The sequence below is a fragment of the Rhea pennata genome, chromosome 20 (assembly GCF_028389875.1).
Source record: "Rhea pennata isolate bPtePen1 chromosome 20, bPtePen1.pri, whole genome shotgun sequence".
In the NCBI taxonomy this organism is placed as follows: Eukaryota; Metazoa; Chordata; class Aves; order Rheiformes; family Rheidae; genus Rhea; species Rhea pennata.
In genome coordinates, this window is record NC_084682.1 from 5,614,039 (window position 1) to 5,632,728 (window position 18,690).

Genomic DNA, 18,690 nt, shown 5'->3' on the forward strand with positions numbered 1-18,690 from the left:
AGGCAAATGCCAAGGGACCAGCAGTGCCTTTGAATACAAGGCAGTTTCTTGAAGTAGCAGGGTGTAACCGCCTAAAAAGGCAGCTTCACAAGAAATAAAATTCATTTACCCACCCTGTCAGGAGCCAAACAGGGAGGTCGTGTCTGCAGTCAGGTTGCACGCACCTCTCCCAGCTGGACGGGACCTGCTCCCTTCCCCAGCCAGAGCCTGGGAGAAAAGAGCAGGAAACCTGCAGAAATTCATTACCTTTCACATGACAGAGGGATCAGCTGGGCTCCTACCAGAGCCCAGCAAGATTTCCCTCATTGAAAACAGAAAAGAATCACAAAAATAATTAAGAGAGATTCCATCTCAACCAGCTTATGAAAGTACTGACTTTATACACAACATATTGGCAACAACACAAAGATGGATGTGAAAGGGAAAAGCATTTGCAATGTCAGACAGATCAGAGACAGAAGCTCATAAAAAAATGGCCCAGGGCAAATGTAAGTTAAAAAAAAAGAAAGGAAAAAAAAAAAAAAAAAAAAAGAAGAAGAAGAAGAAGAAGAAGAAGAAGAAGGAGAAAGGGAAACGACCCTTCTGGAGGTAAAAACTTAACTCCTGTCTGTGACATCATGATATACCCCCTCCTGCCTGCAGAAAGGATCCCTGGTGAAAATTCATCATCTCCCTAGAGAGATCTGGGTTAAAAAACTTCAATTACTGACAATCACTTGCTGCATTTTGCTGCCTGCTCCAGCTCGGCTGGGAGCCAGTGAGTCGGTCAGCAGCAGGATTTAGGGGCCTGAGGACAAACATCAGCTAGACGATCCTCAGCTGGGCTCCTGGGGCTACGGGAGGCTGTAATTGGAGAGCTGCAGGCAGCACTTTTGGAGAGCGGACTGGGTTGCGCCGCACAAACAAGACACTGCTCGCGCTGGGTTCGGCCAGCCGTGCAGGCCAGAACCCTCAAAAGCACGATGAACAGCTCAACAAATGGATGAAACGTTTTAAGGGGGGGGGATGGTAATGGACAGACTTCTCTAATTAGAAAAGAGGTTTGCACTTAGTCACCCAGCACACCGCCTGGGGCCGTAACTCCAGACACTGCTGTGAGAAGGCTGACAGCTCTCTCAGACACCAAGCTGTCAGCCTGGGCTTTGTAAACAGAGACAGTTTCCACGGGGAAAACAACCTCTGTGCTCGTCACCAGCAGCGGAGGAGAGCCCCTCTACACTTGTACACAGGCACTTCCAACAAGAAGGGACAGAGCCCCAGCATGACCCGCTGAACGCAGTGGCGGAGTTGCAGGGACGCCTGCCCTGCAGCATGCCCAGGGCAGCACCTCTCCGGCACTCCAGGTTCAACAATCCTCAGTGATTCAGTAAGTGAGATCAACTCTGGTTCTGTGAGAACCATCGTTACAAGTTCCTTGTTGTTGCCAGGATGCTGCTTTCTGAAAAGCTCCCGAGTCCTGGGGCGCAGGTCTGAGCCAGGCCTTAGCAAGCAGCAGTGAGAGGACAGATGTACTGGGAGGTCAAGGCAGCACCCACATCTGTATGGCAAGGTTGGATACAGCCCCTCTCAAATCAAACTCACTGGGAAGGCGACTCTTCCATGGCAGCTGAAACACAAAAGGCAAGGACTGAGAATGAACCCAAAGCCACCGTCTCGACAAAACTAAAGTTAGCAGTGCCCTACACCGTGAAGGCCGGTTACCCAACAGATGGGCTTTGCAGTCCCTGTCCTGCTTACCCCAGGAAGACACCAGAAAGCCCTCAGCAGTACCAAAACAGTAATGTGGCTGTCTTCTCCCAGTTATTCCAGGCTGGTGTTTGCAGAGGTGTTGAAAGAAGGGCGCGGCAGTGGCCTCACAGTAAAATGGGCAGAAGCCCAGGCCAGTCAAAAACAGCAGTGGCCACAAAGGAGGAAACCGCAGCGCAGTGCAGAACTGCTGCACGAAGGGTGGAGCACTGCTCACCGGCACCAATACACCAGCACCCTCTCCCAGCTGCCAGGCCAGGTCGAGGTCAGAGCTGAAAGCTCTGGTGACAGCAAACATTTTGCCAGCTCTTGTGTTCAATCCAGAGAGGTTATCAGGCAAACTAAGCTGAGTAAAAGCCCAGTTGAAATTTAGACTTTTACACAGCTCTCAGTGTTTGTTTTATACTCTGGTTGTAGTGGGGGAAAGCGAGGCTGCTGCTGTGTTTGCTGTACAGCATTTCCCACACAGGGACAGGGGGGTCGAGGTTATAGACGAGGCAGTGCAGAGGGACAGTAGTGTGGTTACTGCAGGGGCTTACGCACTAGGTCCCTGCTCTTACAGGGCTGCAGGAGGGAGCCCACAATCCAGCTGCCACAGAGCACAGGGTGCCTCCCAGCAGCGGAAGGGGACAGCAGCCTGCTGTCTTCCTGCGGGAACAAAACCCTTTTACTCCTGACAAACAAACACTCTGCTTGTTCCCAAGCCTTGAGACTCGGCCATTCCCTGTCCCCTTCACATGGCGCTGTATATCACATGAGAGAGTTCAGCGCTTGCAGAGGAGAAGAAACGGGAGCCATGGCTGCCTTTCCTGTACTTGGGGTGGCTGATGGGGCCTCCTCCCCTCTAGAGTGTAATTAGCCTGCTTGAAGTGGGCTGGCACTGAAATCCCTCAGCCCAGCGTTCAGGGCCATAATCAGCCCAGCAGAGGTGGAAGAAAGGCCCCTCCAGCAGTCTGGGCCAGGCTTCCACCACACATTCAGACAACGGAAGGGCAGGTCATTCCATGGGCACATTTTAACCACGCAACGATGCCGCCTTTGGCCCAAGCAGAGAGGAACCACAAAACCATTGCTATCTTTTCCAAACCACAAAGGAGATCCAGCAGCCAAAATGATGCCTCAAATCTCAGCTTCTATTTTGGCAGCACCAATTAGAGAACTGCTCTTTTTGGAAACTCTGTGGACCGCCAGCACACCAGCTTCCCACCGGCTGCAGCCTGGCCAGCCCACCTGTCTGGGAGTGTGTAAGACCTCCTTTGCTTTCCCTCTGCTCTCCTCTCTGGTGGAAGTGGTACTGTCAGAGCACTGTATAGCAAAAGGAAAATCTTTATATGCCTCAAGTCATTTCTACTCATCTACAGCTCTAGACAGACTAGAATAATACAGAGCTAACTAAGTGCAGGGGGTACTCAGTACAGCTCCTGTCACAAGCTATCTTGTCTGGCTAGGACCTAACACCAGGGATCACAATAAAGAAGCCTCTACTCACGCTTTACTGCCAGCAGTGTATTCCCATGGCAGCAGGCTACAGAGGTCACCATGTATGGATGTGTCTCCTCCAGTTGTACAGGCCGTGGCATCCCAGTTTCTTCATCCTTCCTGCCCAAGCGTCCCCTGGCTCCTTTCCCCCATGTGCACACCTCACCATCTGCAGAGGGATAAACCTGGATGGACACAGAGCTCCTCACTGTGTTCATCAGGAAACAGGCTCTCATTTCTACTTGCTAAGCAGCAAGGGCTGTCTGAGTAGTACCAGCCCTGCACCCTACACAGCTAGGACAAGCCATACACCTCAGTCTAACCCTGGGCTATCTCTAAGGCCCACCTTGGCCAGTAGCATGGACTCCAGGCAGAGGAAAGCCAGGGCCTGCTGCAGCCCAAGACATGGGCTTCAGTCTCACCTGCTCCAATGGCTACAGTGAAGGCATCTCCACAAGCCACCACAGTGACCTTCATAGCCTGGAGCCCCACGACCAGATGGGGCATGCGGCTGTTCCGGCAGGAGTTGGTACCCAGCTGCCCGTGCTGGTTGCTCCCAAAGGTGTAACACTGGCCAGAAGCTGACAACAGAGGTGAGAGAAACATTAACTTCTTATCTAGGTGTCACTTGAGGGTACCACAAAGCCCCTGAACCCCTTTGCACTTGACCATGCTGAGCATCCTGCTCGAGGGAGCTCTGCCATTGGGAGCAGGGTATCTCTTAAACCTCTCTTGGGCCTCTAGGCATGGGGAACAGAGGTGAGAAGAAGACAGAGAAAATGCAGGCCTGTGCCCGCCCTCAAGGATTGGGCACAGCACCCCTCACCTGTGACTGCAGCTGAGTGTGCTGTACCAATGTCAGCACACACTATTGGCTCTTGGTTCAAGGGGGCTGACTGAGCACACGTGAACACAGTGGCTTCTTCCACCTGGTTCTCTGGGGAAGGCTCCTCTGTTGAGCTGATCCGATCCAGGCCCAGCTTGTTACATCTGCAAGGGGAAGAGCAGAGTCCAGGGCTGACTGATCATGACCTGGCACAGACACCCCTGCATTCAGATCCTGCCCTAGCATAACTACTCCATCAGCAGTGAGATGCTGGGTAGCAGGGTCACACAGCCACAACTCCTTGAGACCCTTCTCACAACTTCTTGTTCTCTCCTCTGGCCAGCTACAGACTGAATGGACCCCAGAGAGCCTTGCTCTGGAGCACAGACGCTCACTTCTCCTACCTGTTGCTCCCACAAGCAAGAATCTGGTTCTTCACTGTGAGGATCATGGAGGAATCGATGCCACAGATGACCCTCTGAGCCTCATGCTCTGGGGGGACTGCTACCTGCTGGGGGGAGTTATGGCACTCTAGAGTACCCAGCCCCAGCCGACCTGGCAGGAAGAACAGATCAGAGGATGACTGATGTTGACAGACAAACCAAATGTGCTGCCATGAGTGACAGCATCTACAGAGCTGCCTGCAAGAGCTCAGCCTGGGACCCACCACCATGAAGGGGAGCAAAGCCAAAAGCAAAGGGGCCATCCTATGTGGTGAAGCAGCTGTGACTTTTCCACAACCACCTAGACCGGCACATCTGGAGAGGACTGCAGGAAAGCAGGGTCAGTGAGGGGAGAGGGAAGAGGGAATGGAAAGCACAAGCCCTGTTTTGTTAAGCTGACATCTCTTACCATTATCCCCCCTGCCCCAGGCAAACACTTCCCGTTCATTGGAAACTGCCAGGACGTGAGATGCACCACAGGCCACCTGCACCATCTCGTAGCCCAGCAGGGCCTCCACGATCTTGGGCTGGCAGGGGAAGAGCAGCAGCCGTCAGCCGAGACCTCCCAGCCTGCCCGGCTGCTCCCATCTCTCCCACCCAGCCCCCCAGCCTCAGCACAGTGCTGGCAGCATCCCAGTTTTCATCCAACACAAACACCAGGGAATTTTCTGTTCTAAATAGTCTTCAAAGCATTTTAGAGACTACGTGCACACAACACAGAAGATAATGCAAACATCTCTGGGGCGGAAGAAAGCAGCCAGCGCAACAGTTTGGAGAGGGAATAGGTTCAGCCCCCCCTGCCCATATGGGGAGTGCCAGGGGCTGTTAACGCACGCTCTGAGCAGGCAGGGGCTTGGTGCAGGATGCGTTGGCTGAAAGGGCTCTTGTACAGAGGAGTTGAGAGCCATCAGCTACATATTCGTTAGGGTGTGGAGAGACCAAGATCTCCACGCTTCTCCCAGCCCCTGCTGCGACCTGCTGCTAGATCTGACACCTCACCACAGCAAGTCTCATTCTCATTATCTTCTTCTTGTGAAAAGCGCCATTTGCTAGGATCTGGCTGCTGTTACCAATTGGTCTCTCCCCAGCAATAAACACTGAGCAGCTCAGCTCAAGAAAACATCCCCGGACGGAGCAAGAACAAACGAGCCAGCTGACCACAGAGACAAACGGCACCAGTCCCTGGGCTCAGCTGGAAGCCGTTGGCTGCTTACACATCTGAAGGAAGAAGAGGCTGGAAGGGAGCGAAGGGCCCTCAGCCCTAATGCTCTGGGCCAATCGGAAACACATAGCTCTTCTTTAAATACTGGCTCTTTTGAAAAATAACTTTTCTCAGTGAACCCTGGCAGCTGCAGGCCAAGAGTGAAGCAGGCAGGTGTGTGATTGGAGGCAGCCTCCAAGCTGGGTGCCTGCCAATAGCAACCACAAGGCAGCTCTTGACTTCCCCCACATTCAAAGGGATCATTGTATAGGGCAGGGGGAAGAGAAAGAGGCAGGTTGGGCCTTTTAAAACCCCCGCAGTGACAGGGAGAGGAGGGGGAGGGGGGTTGGATGCCAAAACATGTCCAGGATGCACATCCCTAGAGCTGGGATGAGCTGTCTCACAGGACACAAACACTGTGATCCATCCTCTGCCCTGGGGGAGCAACGTGCCCAGCACCCACACGACAAACCTGGCTTACGTCCGTGAAGTTTCCATGCCCCAAACAGCCATTGCTGCCGCTGCCAAAAGTCATGATTATCCCTCTGTCTGCAAAGGCAGAAAGAAGTCGTGTTACCAGCATACGTGACACCCCACAAGGTGCACACAGCCCATGGGGTTGACTGGGGCTCAGAGGACAGTGGCTCTGCTTGGACCTACTCTGACTCATAAGTTGCTGGGGGTCCCAGAGGCCTTCAACTAGCTTCTAGAGAGCAGCAGCCTCTATGCACTGTGACAACTCACCAAAGACAAACAGCAGATGATAGGAGAGCACTGAGATAACATTATTGCAGCTGTGTACGCAGGAGCTGCTAACTCCACAGTCTGCCAAGGTGTTAAATACACAGAGCCACTCACTGAGCAGCCAGGTCAGCCCCCAGCAGAGGGGTGGCAGGAAACACCATGGAGAGGTAGGACAAACACATGCCTATGAAGTTTGCCAGTTGCATATCTGTTATTTGCTGCCCTGATCCCCAGCAGAAGTGCAAACAAGGCTCCCAAAGGACCATTAGGAGAGCTTTGCTCTACAAACATGGCCTTGGGTTGGTGTGCACACTCCCCTCCTGGACAGAATGCCTCCTGACCTGCTCTAAGAGGGCTTCAGACTCTGCCTTTCCATGGCTGAAGACAACTGGCCAGAGCTGCAGGAGCTCATAGGCACCCTTCAAATTGACTTCTCATTGCAGTATGTCACCATCAGTAACTGTTCGTGCCTGGGGAGGGTGGTCCCCTTCTACCTGCACTAACAGAGTATGTGACACAGCAAGGCCAGCTATGCTGAGCTTCCTAGCCACTCTTCACACTGCAGTCCCCACTGTACAGACCAATTCGGGCATCAAGTGACACCAGTGCACCTAGGACAACAAATAGAGGAGATCCAAGGCCTTCCCCACACCAGATGGATGTCTGGGACCAAGCTGACCAGTGGAGCATCAAGGGAGGACCTATATTATTCCTGCCATGCTTGATCCCTACCTGCTGTTACACGACAGGCTACAGTTGCCTTTATTTCATCCCAGCCTAGTGCACCTCTCAGGTTCCTCTCTGAGCAGGCATTGCCCCACAGAGCAGTCATGCTGCATTTGTAAGCCAGCCACCAACCCAGACAATTTGGCACCCAGCTGGAGGAAGACATGAGGCAGCAGCTTACCTGTGAGGCAGGCTGTGAATAGGTCACCACAGGACACGTGTTTGATGGTCACGCCAGACTGACCCTCCAGAAAACGGGACACAAACTGAGGTTGAAGCTGCTCAGTGGCTCCTGGGAGAGAAGGGCCTCCTGCAGCACCCATCGGAGGAGCCTGGTAGAGAGAAGCCATCTGGGCTACTGCACCTTTGCGCAGCAAGATCAGGGAGGGAGAGCTAAGGTGAGCCCCTTTGCACCGGCTCAGCAGTATCGTCTGCACTCCGGACTGGACTGCAGTCCTGGGGCATGCAGCATCACAGCCTGTGCAGTGAACAGAAGTGTTCCCTTCTCAGAAATCACACGTGCAAGCCTTCCTCTCACACTGCCCTGCCCAAGTTCCCCATCGCTCACCTCCCACATGATGAGCCGCCCTGATTTGGTGACCCCAGCCTTTTGCGTCCTGCCAGCAGACACCTGCACCACTTCAGTGTTAAGCATGGGCAGGCGGAGAGGGGTGGTGATCCCGCTCCCCCAGGTGTAGATGGAAGACAGGGGAGGAGGAATTCCAGTCCTGGCGGATCCACCACGAACACCTGCCAGTCAAACAGAAATCATGACCCCATATTCCTCACACCTCTCCCACAGGAAGAGAAACAACACCCGCCATCCAGTCTGGGTACCAGCAGTGCTGTCTGTCAGCAAGCGGGGCCAGGCCAGCTCAGAGGCCCAGCCTAGGCTGCAAGGGGCTGCTGAGGAGTTCCCAGGTGAGGTTAAGAGAAACACATGGGAACAGGTCTTTGTATTTTGTCGCAGAATTCGGGGAAGAAGTATCATGACAGTCCAAACTGTTACTTGTGCCCTGCACTAGGGCTGACATTCCCCAGCACCCCTCTGGCCTGCTCCCAGTCTGTACAGATGGAGCAGAAAGAATTTGATTTAAGGTGTTGAAACTTAGAAGGGGCTTGCTCCCCAGAACTGAGGTGCCCGTGAGCTTCTCCAGAGCTCGAGGAAGGTGGCATCTCCGTAACTTCCTCCCTCCAGGAGCTCACATGCCTTCAAGACCTCCTGACACCCAAAGGAAAGGGCTCTTCCAAGCAGACATGTGCTGAATGCACTGCACCAAGACTCACCCCTCGGCCTCGCACTGCTCACACGTCCCCCCGTCCGGCTGTGGGTCACTGTTGGCACTGGAGCCAAGGGCTTTTCAGGCCTGCCAAAACAAAATGCAGCCCTTGCAGTCAGCTCAGCCCCAGAGGTCGTGCAGAGCTCTGGATCACAGAGGGTCTGGGCAGAGCTACAGCACAAGCCACAGCTGAATATTGCACACAGCTGCCTTGGTAAGCACTTTAAGCCACCTGAGAGAGGGCAGTCAGTGCCAGTTCACTTTCCCCTGAGCTCACAACTCCCCATTCACTCTTACAGCAATGGCAAACCCACACCTGCCGCAGCTCTGAGCCACAGGGCCAGGCTCAGCCTGCAGCAGCTGCATGTTGGGGGAACACAGGAGAGCTGGGTGGGGACAACTCCGTCTTCAGAGCTCATAACAGAGACAGTGAACTGGTCAGACATGGTGCGAGCTGAGGCAGCCCCTCCCAAAGGACACAAACATGGCAGTGCCACTTGCCTTCTCATTTTGACACTGCCCACGTCAGTGTAGAGGTTCAGAAGGGGACGAATACAGATGGCCTGGGCCATGATCTCATTCAGTTGAGGTCGCTTGGAAGGATCCAGATTCAGCATACTAAGAATAAGCTGGCGCAGGTCGGGGCTGTATCTATCCGATATTGGGGCAAATGTTCCACTCATGATCTTCAGTACTAGGGCAGGAAGATTCTGAAGAGAAAACAACACAGACATACAGTGAGTGGCCAGAGGTGAGGCCACAGAGCAAGATGTTCTCAGCGCTGCTCTTTGCCTTCACAGCTTCAGGCTCAGCGAGAAGCATGATCCAAGCACATGTTTTCACATCTGCAAGAGACCACAGTACCCTGCGTCTTAGGTAAACTACATCCCTCTTACCGCAGCTTCAAAAGCCTTCTTGAGGCTGGCAAGTTCATACAGCACACAGCCTAAAGCCCAAATATCACTCTTCTGGTTGTATGGCTTCCCTTCACAAAGCTCTGGGGAGATGTAGCATGGAGTTCCCACAACCTAGAACAGACAGAGAGATCCACCACAACTGCGTAAATGGAACACGGAAGTAGAAAGAGAAGGGCTCAGTCTAGAGCCCAGTGTAAAGCCTGGCTAGAGCACCACTAATCAGAGCTTAGGCGAGTGGGGTAAATGTTCTCTGGTATCAATGCCTGGCTGACAATCTCATCTCAGTAAAAATCAGGAGGATTTGTCTTTTTGGACACACCCCTCTCACCTACAGTGATTATGTTTGATTTTGCTACTATCTGCTTGAGAGAATCAGCGCCCACCATGATGAATATGGTATAAACTAATCTAGCCAGATTAGTCTTGATGGTGAATGATACTAAAGTCTCAGGCAAAGAGAAGAGATTAAGGCAAGGACAGGACAGCAGGACACTACAGGAATTGGGTCATCAAGTATGTGTCAGACCAGCTTGCAAACACCACCCCTTGCACTGGGAGGCTGGAAGGAACCCTGTCTGCCCTCTCCAGTGAGCTCAGACATCCCACTCCCTACTGAGCTTGGGCTGGCAGGTCTTTTTCACCTTCTTGCAGCCTCCAGAGCTGTAACAAACTTAGGCACGAAGACATCAGCCTTCATAAATGCCAAGGAACAAAATGGCACCACACCACACTGATGTGGCATACTGCATATACGCTACATCCAATCTTGCTGCATACAGCAGCTTCCCAGAGACTACAGGGAGCCAAGTCCAGAGTTTCAAGCACTGCTGTCATGGTTCCTCTCTCTCAAAGCGAGGGCACCTACCGTGTAGGCTTTGCTCTTGCTGCTCAAGATTTTGGAAATGCCAAAGTCTCCAATCTTGACAATCATGCGATGCTTGTCCAAGAGAATGTTCTGAGTCTTCAGGTCACGGTGCAGAATCTGTTTGGTGTGCACATGGTGAAGAGCCAGGAGGATCTGCACGAAGAAGTGCAGGATGGTATCCTCATCCAGCAAGGAGTTACAGCGTTTATGAATAAACTCCGCTAACGTGCCCCCTGCAAAAACAGCAGAGAGCTATTAGCAAGAGTGGCTGCACAGGGCACCATAAACTCAACCTAAAAGCAGGGGATTTAGTTATAACCTCTTAACAAGCCAAGCACATAAGAAGTAGCACGTCCTGGTGGGACATCCAGTATGTCCTCCAGTGCTCCCAAGACTGTGCAGAGAACAATAACAGCACAGTTGGTGGGATGAAGAAACAGAGAAAGAAAAGTTGCTATTGACATGTTGTCCAAGACAGGAGGAAAATGAAACACTAAAATTACTGCTCCTGGAGCCCTGTCAGGACACAAACCTCGATGGCAGAACAAGATAAGCCTGTTCTGCAGAAGAACATTCTTGTAGTCCAAAAGGCCACGTGGCATTAAGAGGCCCCATTCAGGAGGGGAGGTCCAGACTCAGGTCTTATGCAAAACTTTTAGCAATCTCTTATGCAAATGTTGGATTAGCATTAAACTCCACAGCAAATGTTAGAAATCATATCTTCCCACACAGAGCTGATGTGAGACCAACGGTATGGCCAAGAGCTAACACAAGGAAACCTGTGTGAATCCTAAGCCAAGGGCAGCGACAGAGATGTTAGAAATCTTTGTTTCTGATATGATCAGCAGATGTAGGGTATACCATGGACATGTCTGTGCAGCAGAGCCATGTCTGGACTCCTTGGTGGCCTCAGCACCCTTTTGTACAGGAGCTTTAAAAGGAGCACAACATGGGGACAGCACCAGCAAGGATAAGCAGCAAGTTGGGATATCAGAAAAACCCTTGGGGCCACAGCAGCCCAACCCCCCAAAAGCCAATTGCTCCGCATCTCAAGGGGGCCCCGAGGAACCCCCCAGCGAGAGGGGTGGGCAGTGCCCACCTGGGGCATACTCCATGGCGATCATGAGCGCCTTGTCCTCCAGGAAGTTCTCGTAGTACTCGATGACATTGGGGTGGCTGAGCAGCTTGAGGACCTGGCACTCGTTCTGCGCCGCCAGCCGCTCATCCTTGCTCATCTGCTCCACGGGGATCTGCTTGAGGATGACGAGCTTCTGGTCGGCCTTGCGCAGGCACAGGTGCACGATCCTGCGGGGAGCGGGCGTCAGCGGGGCCGGGGCGCTGCGCACCCCGTCACCCCTCCTCACACGTTGCCATGGTAACAGGGCCTCCCCCCCCACCACCACCATCACCCACCCCCTCGGGGCTGCCACAAGGCCGGTGTCACCCCCACATGCACGCTGCTGTGGTAACAGTGCCTGGAAAAAGCAGGGGAGCAGCGCGGGCTGCCCCCCCCCCCCGCCGCGGAGGGGGGACCCTCACCCGAAAGCCCCTCTCCCCACCACCCGGATCCGCTCGTATTTCTCCATCCCGCCCCGAGCCGGGCCGGGGCTCCTCCCGTCTCCATGGAGACACTTCCGGGGGCTGCTACGGCGGCCGCAGGATGACAAAGTACTTCGTTCCGCGAACCCCCCCTCCCCCCCCCCCCACACACACACAGCTCCCACACACAACCACCATCACCCCCGCGCCATGTTTGGGGGCCGAAGGGGGAACCCGAGGCGCCCGCAGGCCGCCACCCCCCTCCCACACGCCTGGGGATCCTCCCGCGGGATCCTCGTTCGTCCTCGCCGAAGGGCTGCCCCGGCCGCGCGGGCCCGGCGCGGCTCGCAGCACCCTCGGCGCGGCGGCCCCCGGCCCGCGCCGCCCCCCAACACCTCCCAACGCCCCCAACGGCCCCCAAGCCCTAACCCTGTGGGAGCGGGGCCGCTCCTTCCCCCCCCCCCCCCCCGCGGCCTGCCCGGCCCTCGCCATGCCGCCCTCGGGCGTCGCCTGCCCCCTCGCCCGTGGGGACGGGGACAGCGGTGGCACTGCCACCCCCACGCCGCGTGGCCGTGCTGCCATCTAGCGACACCGGGCCCGGCCGGCCCGCCCGCGCCGCGCCGGCACCGTGCTGCACCCGCCGTGCCCCAGACAGATGCGCGGGGCCTGGGACAAACGCGCGGCGCATTTAGAGGGGATCTGGCCGAGGCAGATGTATGGGGTGCAGGGCGCGCGTGCAATGCACAGCAAGCAGCACGAAGGAGTGCAGCAGCCAGCACGTGTGCAACACGTGTGCAACGCCCAGCACGAACGTGCAGAGCCCAGCACACCCCCAGAAACAACGGCCAGTGCAAACACGCGCGTGCCCCACACACGCATCCTTTTGCAATGCCCAGCACACACACATGCAGCACCTGACGCACACAGCATGTCCAGCAAAAACAAACGCTCTCTGTGCACACACACCACCTCTGCACACACACAGAACACGTGTAATACGACATGCAATGCTCTGTGCAATCACCTGCAATGCCGAGCACACACACGTGCAATACTCAGCACATAACGTTCACTGCTCTGTGCGCGCTCCTGCAATGCCCAGCACACAATGTGCAATGCCCTGTACCTGCACGCTTATGTAATGCTCTATGCACACATGTGCAATCTTCTATGTTTGCACAGCAGTGCAGTGCTCCACACACATTCACTTGTGCGGTACTCTGATGTGCACACACCACCGGTGCAATGCTCCATGCACACACACACTCGTGGAATGCTTTATGCATGCACATGCAACGCTGTATCTGCACTCTAGGGCGATGTTCCGTGCGCGTGCACACCTGTGCAATGCTCTGTATGTGTGCACACTCGTGCAATGCTCCATGCACACACGCACACACTCATGCAATGCTCCGCACACACCCCCTCGTGCAATGCTCCATGCACAACCACCCCCTCGTGCAATGCTCCGTGCACACCCACCCCCTCGTGCAATGCTCCGTGCGCGCCCGTGCAGCCCCGTAGGGACGCACACCGGCGCAGCGCTCCACGCACACGCGCGCCCCGCCGCAGCGCGCAGACACGCTCGCGCGGGGCTCGCCACCCGCCGCGGCCCGGCACAGGCGCAGAGCGGCGGGGCGGGCGCAGGGGCCGCGCCCCGCCCCGTGGGGCCGGCGGGCCGCGCCGCGCCGGGCCGGGCCGGGCCGTGCCACGCCGGGCCGGGCCGTGCCACGCCGCTCCGCCCGGCTCCGCGCCGCGCCGCGCCGCTCGGCGGGATGGGCCCGGGCTGGCGGGCGCCGTCGGCGGCGCTGGTGGGCGGCAGCGTGGCGCTGTTCGGGGCGCTGCGGCGGGCGGCGCGGCTCCTGCCGCGTCCCGCCGCCGTGCGGAGCCGCCCCGGCCGCGCCTGGCGCTGGGGCAACCTGCTCGTCTCCTTCGCGCACTCCGTGCTCGCCGGGCTCTGGGCCCTGCTCAGGTAGCGGGGCCGCCCCCGACGGCGCGGCGCGGCCGGCGGCCGCCGCGGGGCCGGGGGCTCCCCTGCGCTCACCCCTTCTCTGCCCCCCTCCAGCCTCTGGCACTCCCCGGAGCTGCTCTCCGACATCCAGGACGGCTACTGCGTCTCGGGGCACCTGCTGGTCTGCTTCTCCTCAGGTAAGGGGCCCGGCGCCCGCTCCGGCGCGCCGCCCGGCCGCCCCCTCGGCCCGCGCGGCGGCGGGCGAGCTGGGCGCCCTCCCTCCTCCCGCAGGCTACTTCATCCACGACAGCCTGGACATCGTCTTAAGCCACCAGTCGCGCTCGTCCTGGGAGTACCTGGTGCACCACGCCATGGCAAGTACGGCCCGCGGCCCCCGGGGCAGGGCGGGGGCGGCTGTGCGGGGCACGCCGGAGCCCTCGGCTCCTTCCCCCCGGCTGCCAGGCGGGCTGCGCGTCGACTGAGCTGTGGAGCGGGGGCGAGGGGGGCTGACCTTGCCGTGCTACCCACCAGGCCATCTCTGCCTTCGTCTCGCTCATCATCACGGGCCGCTTCCTGGTGGCGGCGATGCTGCTGCTGCTGGTGGAGGTGAGCAACATCTTCCTCACCACGCGCATGCTGCTGAAGATGAGCAACGTGCCTTCCCCAGCGCTCTACGAGGTCAACAAGTACGTCAACCTGGTGATGTACTTCATCTTCCGCCTGGCGCCCCAGGCCTACCTCACCTGGTACTTCCTGCGCTACGTGGAGGTGCAGGGCCAGGGTGCCTTCCTCATGGCCAACCTCTTGCTGCTCGACGCCATGATCCTCATGTACTTCTCCCGCCTCCTGCGCTCTGACTTCTTCCCCTCCTCGCGCAAGGCCTCTGCAGGGAGAGACGTGGACGGGGAGAAGTTCCTAATAGACTGAGACGAGTGTGCCGGGGCGGGAGCCGGTCTCCAGCTCCTGGAGGCCTTGGGCCTTCCTTGCCTGCTCTGATGTGCCTTAGGGCTCGCTCCCTGGCCACGGGCCATGCCTTCACCCGCTCTGCTGCCTGGAAGCACTACCCTGCTGGACCAGCCCGACAGCCTTGCAAAGCCACGGGGACGCCACCGGAGCCAGACCGACGGGAAAGGAGCCAAAGCTGGCTTCCACGCAGGGTGCTTGAGGGCCGGGGGTGGCTGCCTTTTGCAGCTGATGGCCTGAGAGAGTTGCAAGGGAAGGGACGAGTCCCTCCTGTGTTGTTGTTGGGTGTTACGTGCATTAAATCGGTCTGTTCACTGCTGCCGCAGCATGCTTGGGCTGGCCTTTCTGTGGGGCAGAGCGGAGGCAGCGTTAAGGGGGGGGGATGAGGGGGGCTGGGGCATGGGAAAGGATGCGCCTCCCTTCCCAGAGGAGGGCCGGCAGCCCGCAGGGAAGGAGATGGCACATTTTTGCTCCTTGCATCATTCAAGAGACCCATCAGGGCAGTAGTCAGCCCATCTGCTCCCACTAGCCCCCAGCCTTGGAGAGTCCAGAGCAAGACTCCAGGCCTCCTGTGGATGGGTCCCACTGTTCTTCCGGAGATCCCTGTGTGCGCTGAGCTCCCCTGGTCCTAGGGGTGAGCAGGGGAAGGGAGCCAGACGAGGTACACAGCCCTGCTGCAGTCCGTGACCTGCCTGCCCTGGCAGCGAGGGGCCTGGCTGGGCTGCCTGACTCACCCAGCAGCCACGTGAAGTGGAGCTGGCATGGGAAGGCTGCGTGAGGCCACAGGCTCTTCCTGGGAGATGGCTGCACGCTCACATCCTCCTGGAGCAGTCTTCCCCAGCACAGCACAGCTCCAGCCCCACAGGAGCATGCTGAGCCCTCTCCTGCAGAGGCAGGAGCTGGCTGCCTCCAGCAGCCCCTCAGGGCAACGGGGGGAGAGGAGGGACTCTGCTCCCCCACGGCAGCAGGGCCAAGCTCGCCCAGCTGGTCCCATGGAGCACCAGAGCACTGGGAAGAGAGAACATGCTGACGTGACAGCTCTGCGATCCCACCAGACTAGCATTAGCAGCCAGGCTTAGAGGGATTCCTGCCCAGCCCCTGCTGCAGGGCAGGATCAGCTCCACCAGCGCTGCTGCCAACCCTGCTCAGGCGGAGACAGAGCTGCTCGATCGACATGAACTGGTGACTGTAGCGTGTCTTAGGGTGGAGGCAGAGGGGATGTGCTCTCCCCATCCGCAGAGAACTGGGGAACACCCTCAGGGCTGGTGATCCTGCCCAGAACTCCCCAGGTTATCCTGAGGACTCCCAGGCTGGCACAGGGAGAGGGGGCAGCGCTGTGGACAGCCTGGCAGCCAGAGTGGGGACATGATAGTTGGGACACTGCATGGGCAGGAACCTAGTAAGGGTTCAAACCAGCCACCTCACCCCTCCGAGCTCAGTGCCAAAGCATAGCTAAGCAAACGCACTGCTGACATCTCTAAGCAGCCCCTGAGCTAAGCTGCAGGGATCCCCTCCTGCCCCAGCAGGTTGCAGCCTTACTGTTCGCAGCATGTCCCAGCAGCTGCCCCGCATCTTTGCAGCTGCAGTTTAAGCCTCCTTACACCAAGTCCATCTGCAAACATTCCACAGTCAAACCTAGTTCCTAGTTTTCCCCTCACCCCGATTTCTGCTCCCTTCCCCTTCTCAGCATGCAGTGGACATGGATCTGCCCTGACAGCCTGGCACTGCTGGAGAGGCCAGCCAAGGGAAGCAGGGTCAGGCATGACGAAGCTTCCCAGAGCAGGGAGCCCAGCTCCCCTCCTGGCTTCCAGCCAGAGCATCTCCCAGCACCGCTGGCCAGCCTGGGGCAGCTATGGGTCAGGCTGGCTGCCAGCCCCAGCACAAAAGGCAAGCGCTGGGAAGCTGCATGCTAGGTGCCAGCCGCAGCCACCAGGCTAAGTTGAGGCAGGGTCAGGGCAGACTGCAAGTCATGCTGATGAGAAAACCCCTCCCAGTCCAGCATCTGCACTGCCCAGGAGGGCTGCAGCACATACGTGCTCCTTGCAGCACCCCCAGCAACACAGGTGAGAGGCACTTCTCTTCCCAAATCTCCCTGGGGGCAACACAGCTCTGCTGAGCAGAACACATGCATGGGGCAGACCTTGCAGAGCCCCTGCTGCTGCTTCTCTCAAAGTCTGGGTAGGTGTCCTCACCCCAGCTGCAAGGCAGGGAGCTCAGGCCAGCATGAACATCAGACACAACCTGGGGAGAGAGCAGGGTCTGTCCCAGGGCCTCACACTGCTGCTCTCCCAGCAGCACAGTCATATCACAGGCAGGAAAGGCTGCAGGCTCTTATCCCCCCTTTCAGCCTTATCTCTCTCTGAACATATTGTCAACAGCCTCTGTTCTCGAGGAGCTTCAAGCCCCTGGCTCAGGCTTCGGGAGGACAAGGGCTCAGAGCCTTCTCACAGGTGTTTGCTGCACTCAAGGTGAAAGAACACCTCTGCACAGCACCCACAGATTTCAAGAGGGACTGGCTGCCAGAGACACAGCCCTCTTCCCTCCAGGCGGTTTCTCTCCCATACCTGATGCTCTTAGTGCAAACCCAGAGTGTTTCCTGTTTTGCTTCTTACACAGCCCAGCACCCCAGGGGGGCCAGCAAGCACTGGGGCTCCCCTCCACCACCTTGCACCTTATGAGAGCTTCAAGCAGCAGCCTGAGGGCAGCCAAGGTCTGCCCACACAATGATGAGCACGAAGGTTTTGTTACATGCCCAGGGCTGCCCTCCAGAAAGGGACAGGGCGTGATGCCAGCACTGACAGCCCACATGTACCGATGGCTCCACAGAACATCCCTACACCTCCGCAGCTACCGCAGGAACGAAGGCAGCTTGCGGCTTACCTTACAGATCTCAGTACCTGGAGCTGTTCCACAGCAGAGGACCTTGGCAAGGTCCAAGACCTAGCACAACATGAAGAACACTTGCACTCAACAAAGAACAAATCTTTACCGCAAGGCCCTGAAAGCAGTGCCAATTTGGGTAACCCCCTTTTTTTCACTTCACTGCCACCCTTCTCACACGCAAACCACTATTCTATGGCGCCCACATTCAGGACTCCACCACCCTCCACAAAAATCTAGGATGGGAACACAGTATCCTACTAGCCAAGAGCTCATTTACCCTGATCAATATTTGGTCACAGCTTTCACCATCTCTTAGTAGAGCTTAACTACACACTTAAAACTAAATAACCCTAAATGCTTATCTCTATTTCTACTTCCTGCTTCTCAAGTGCTCCACATTCTTTTAACACTTTGAAAAAGCTGGTTTCATCTAAAAATCTGAGGAAGCAAAAGACTGCAAAGGCAGCAACAGTAGCTGTGGTTTGGAAGCAGCTCCAGTTAGGACCATGAACCCAGCAAGGTCATAGGCAACAGAACAGGAACTGTGTCAGGAAAATCAGGCTGCAATTCACATGCTGCAATAAGGGGAGTAGGGATCGTGCCAGAAAAGAAACAAAACAGAAGCACTTGCTATTAAACAGCCACTAGTTTGAGGGCTTTGAAGTAAAGTCTACAACCTATGCAAAGTTGATGAAACTAGGAAAATGGTGCAATACCCAGCTTCTGCCAGATCTGAGTCATTAACACATTCTTGCTGTGGTTAATACCTACCTCCTGGACACTCGCACACTTGTGAAATGCTCCAGAGTGACTGAATACAGAGCGATGCAGGACACTTAGAACGACGATTGCAAGCATACGCCAATCACACAGCGCAACAAGACACATTAGGATACCACAGGTCTCTGGTAAACAGTATATTTAAGATTTAGGAGAGTGTCACCTCATTTAAGTTATCTACAGCACAAAAAACAGGTCAGTGATCCAAGAGCCCCCTAGTGATGAGAAGCCAGACATGGGACAGCACCACACCCTGTAGGAACCCTTCTCAGGGCACAGTTAACACCACGTTCCTGCCAGCCTAGTGCCAAGCTGCAGCACGAGCGCAGGAGGAACTCAGTTTACTG

At 56.6% G+C, this 18,690-nt stretch overlaps 2 protein-coding genes across 6 annotated transcripts; one reads left to right on the plus strand and one right to left on the minus strand.

Annotated features, from left to right (window-relative positions):
- Window positions 1–360: 360 nt before the first annotated feature.
- NEK8 (NIMA related kinase 8) lies at window positions 361–18,374 on the minus strand. Of its 5 annotated transcripts, none has more exons than XM_062592324.1 (15): window positions 18,335–18,374; window positions 11,327–11,532; window positions 10,228–10,460; window positions 9,342–9,473; window positions 8,947–9,155; window positions 8,453–8,532; window positions 7,734–7,915; window positions 7,347–7,497; window positions 6,168–6,244; window positions 4,904–5,021; window positions 4,456–4,606; window positions 4,052–4,215; window positions 3,648–3,806; window positions 3,236–3,394; window positions 361–1,606 (listed from the first exon to the last, which is right to left on the minus strand). In XM_062592324.1, the coding sequence occupies exons 2-15, from the start codon at window positions 11,460–11,462 to the stop codon at window positions 1,578–1,580; spliced, it is 1,980 nt and encodes a 659-aa protein (XP_062448308.1). In that variant the 5' UTR covers window positions 11,463–11,532; window positions 18,335–18,374; the 3' UTR covers window positions 361–1,577. The 5 variants fall into 5 exon arrangements, with proteins under 5 accessions (XP_062448308.1, XP_062448309.1, XP_062448305.1 ...); XM_062592325.1 differs by lacking the exon at window positions 18,335–18,374 and adding an exon at window positions 12,196–12,211; XM_062592321.1 differs by lacking the exon at window positions 18,335–18,374 and adding an exon at window positions 11,767–11,865.
- Window positions 13,542–15,005, plus strand: TLCD1 (TLC domain containing 1). The gene is made up of 4 exons (XM_062592606.1): window positions 13,542–13,738; window positions 13,832–13,914; window positions 14,009–14,091; window positions 14,249–15,005. The coding sequence occupies exons 1-4, from the start codon at window positions 13,542–13,544 to the stop codon at window positions 14,642–14,644; spliced, it is 759 nt and encodes a 252-aa protein (XP_062448590.1). The 3' UTR covers window positions 14,645–15,005.
- Window positions 18,375–18,690: the final 316 nt, after the last annotated feature.

Bases quoted from the DNA above. Each gene is read 5' to 3' on its own strand.
- TLCD1 (XM_062592606.1), top strand. From the start codon at position 13,542: ATGGGCCCGGGCTGGCGGGCGCCGTCGGCGGCGCTGGTGGGCGGCAGC. The intron at 13,739-13,831 runs GTAGCGGGGCCG...GCCCCCCTCCAG, and splicing joins GGGCTCTGGGCCCTGCTCAG to CCTCTGGCACTCCCCGGAGC. The intron at 13,915-14,008 runs GTAAGGGGCCCG...CTCCTCCCGCAG, and splicing joins GCTGGTCTGCTTCTCCTCAG to GCTACTTCATCCACGACAGC.
- NEK8 (XM_062592321.1), bottom strand. From the start codon at position 11,813: ATGGAGAAATACGAGCGGATCCGGGTGGTGGGGAGAGGGGCTTTCGG. The intron at 8,533-8,946 runs GCAAGTGGCACT...TTGTTTTGGCAG, and splicing joins GGCAGTGTCAAAATGAGAAG to GCCTGAAAAGCCCTTGGCTC. The intron at 4,216-4,455 runs GTAGGAGAAGTG...TTCCCCTTGCAG, and splicing joins CTTGCTTGTGGGAGCAACAG to ATGTAACAAGCTGGGCCTGG.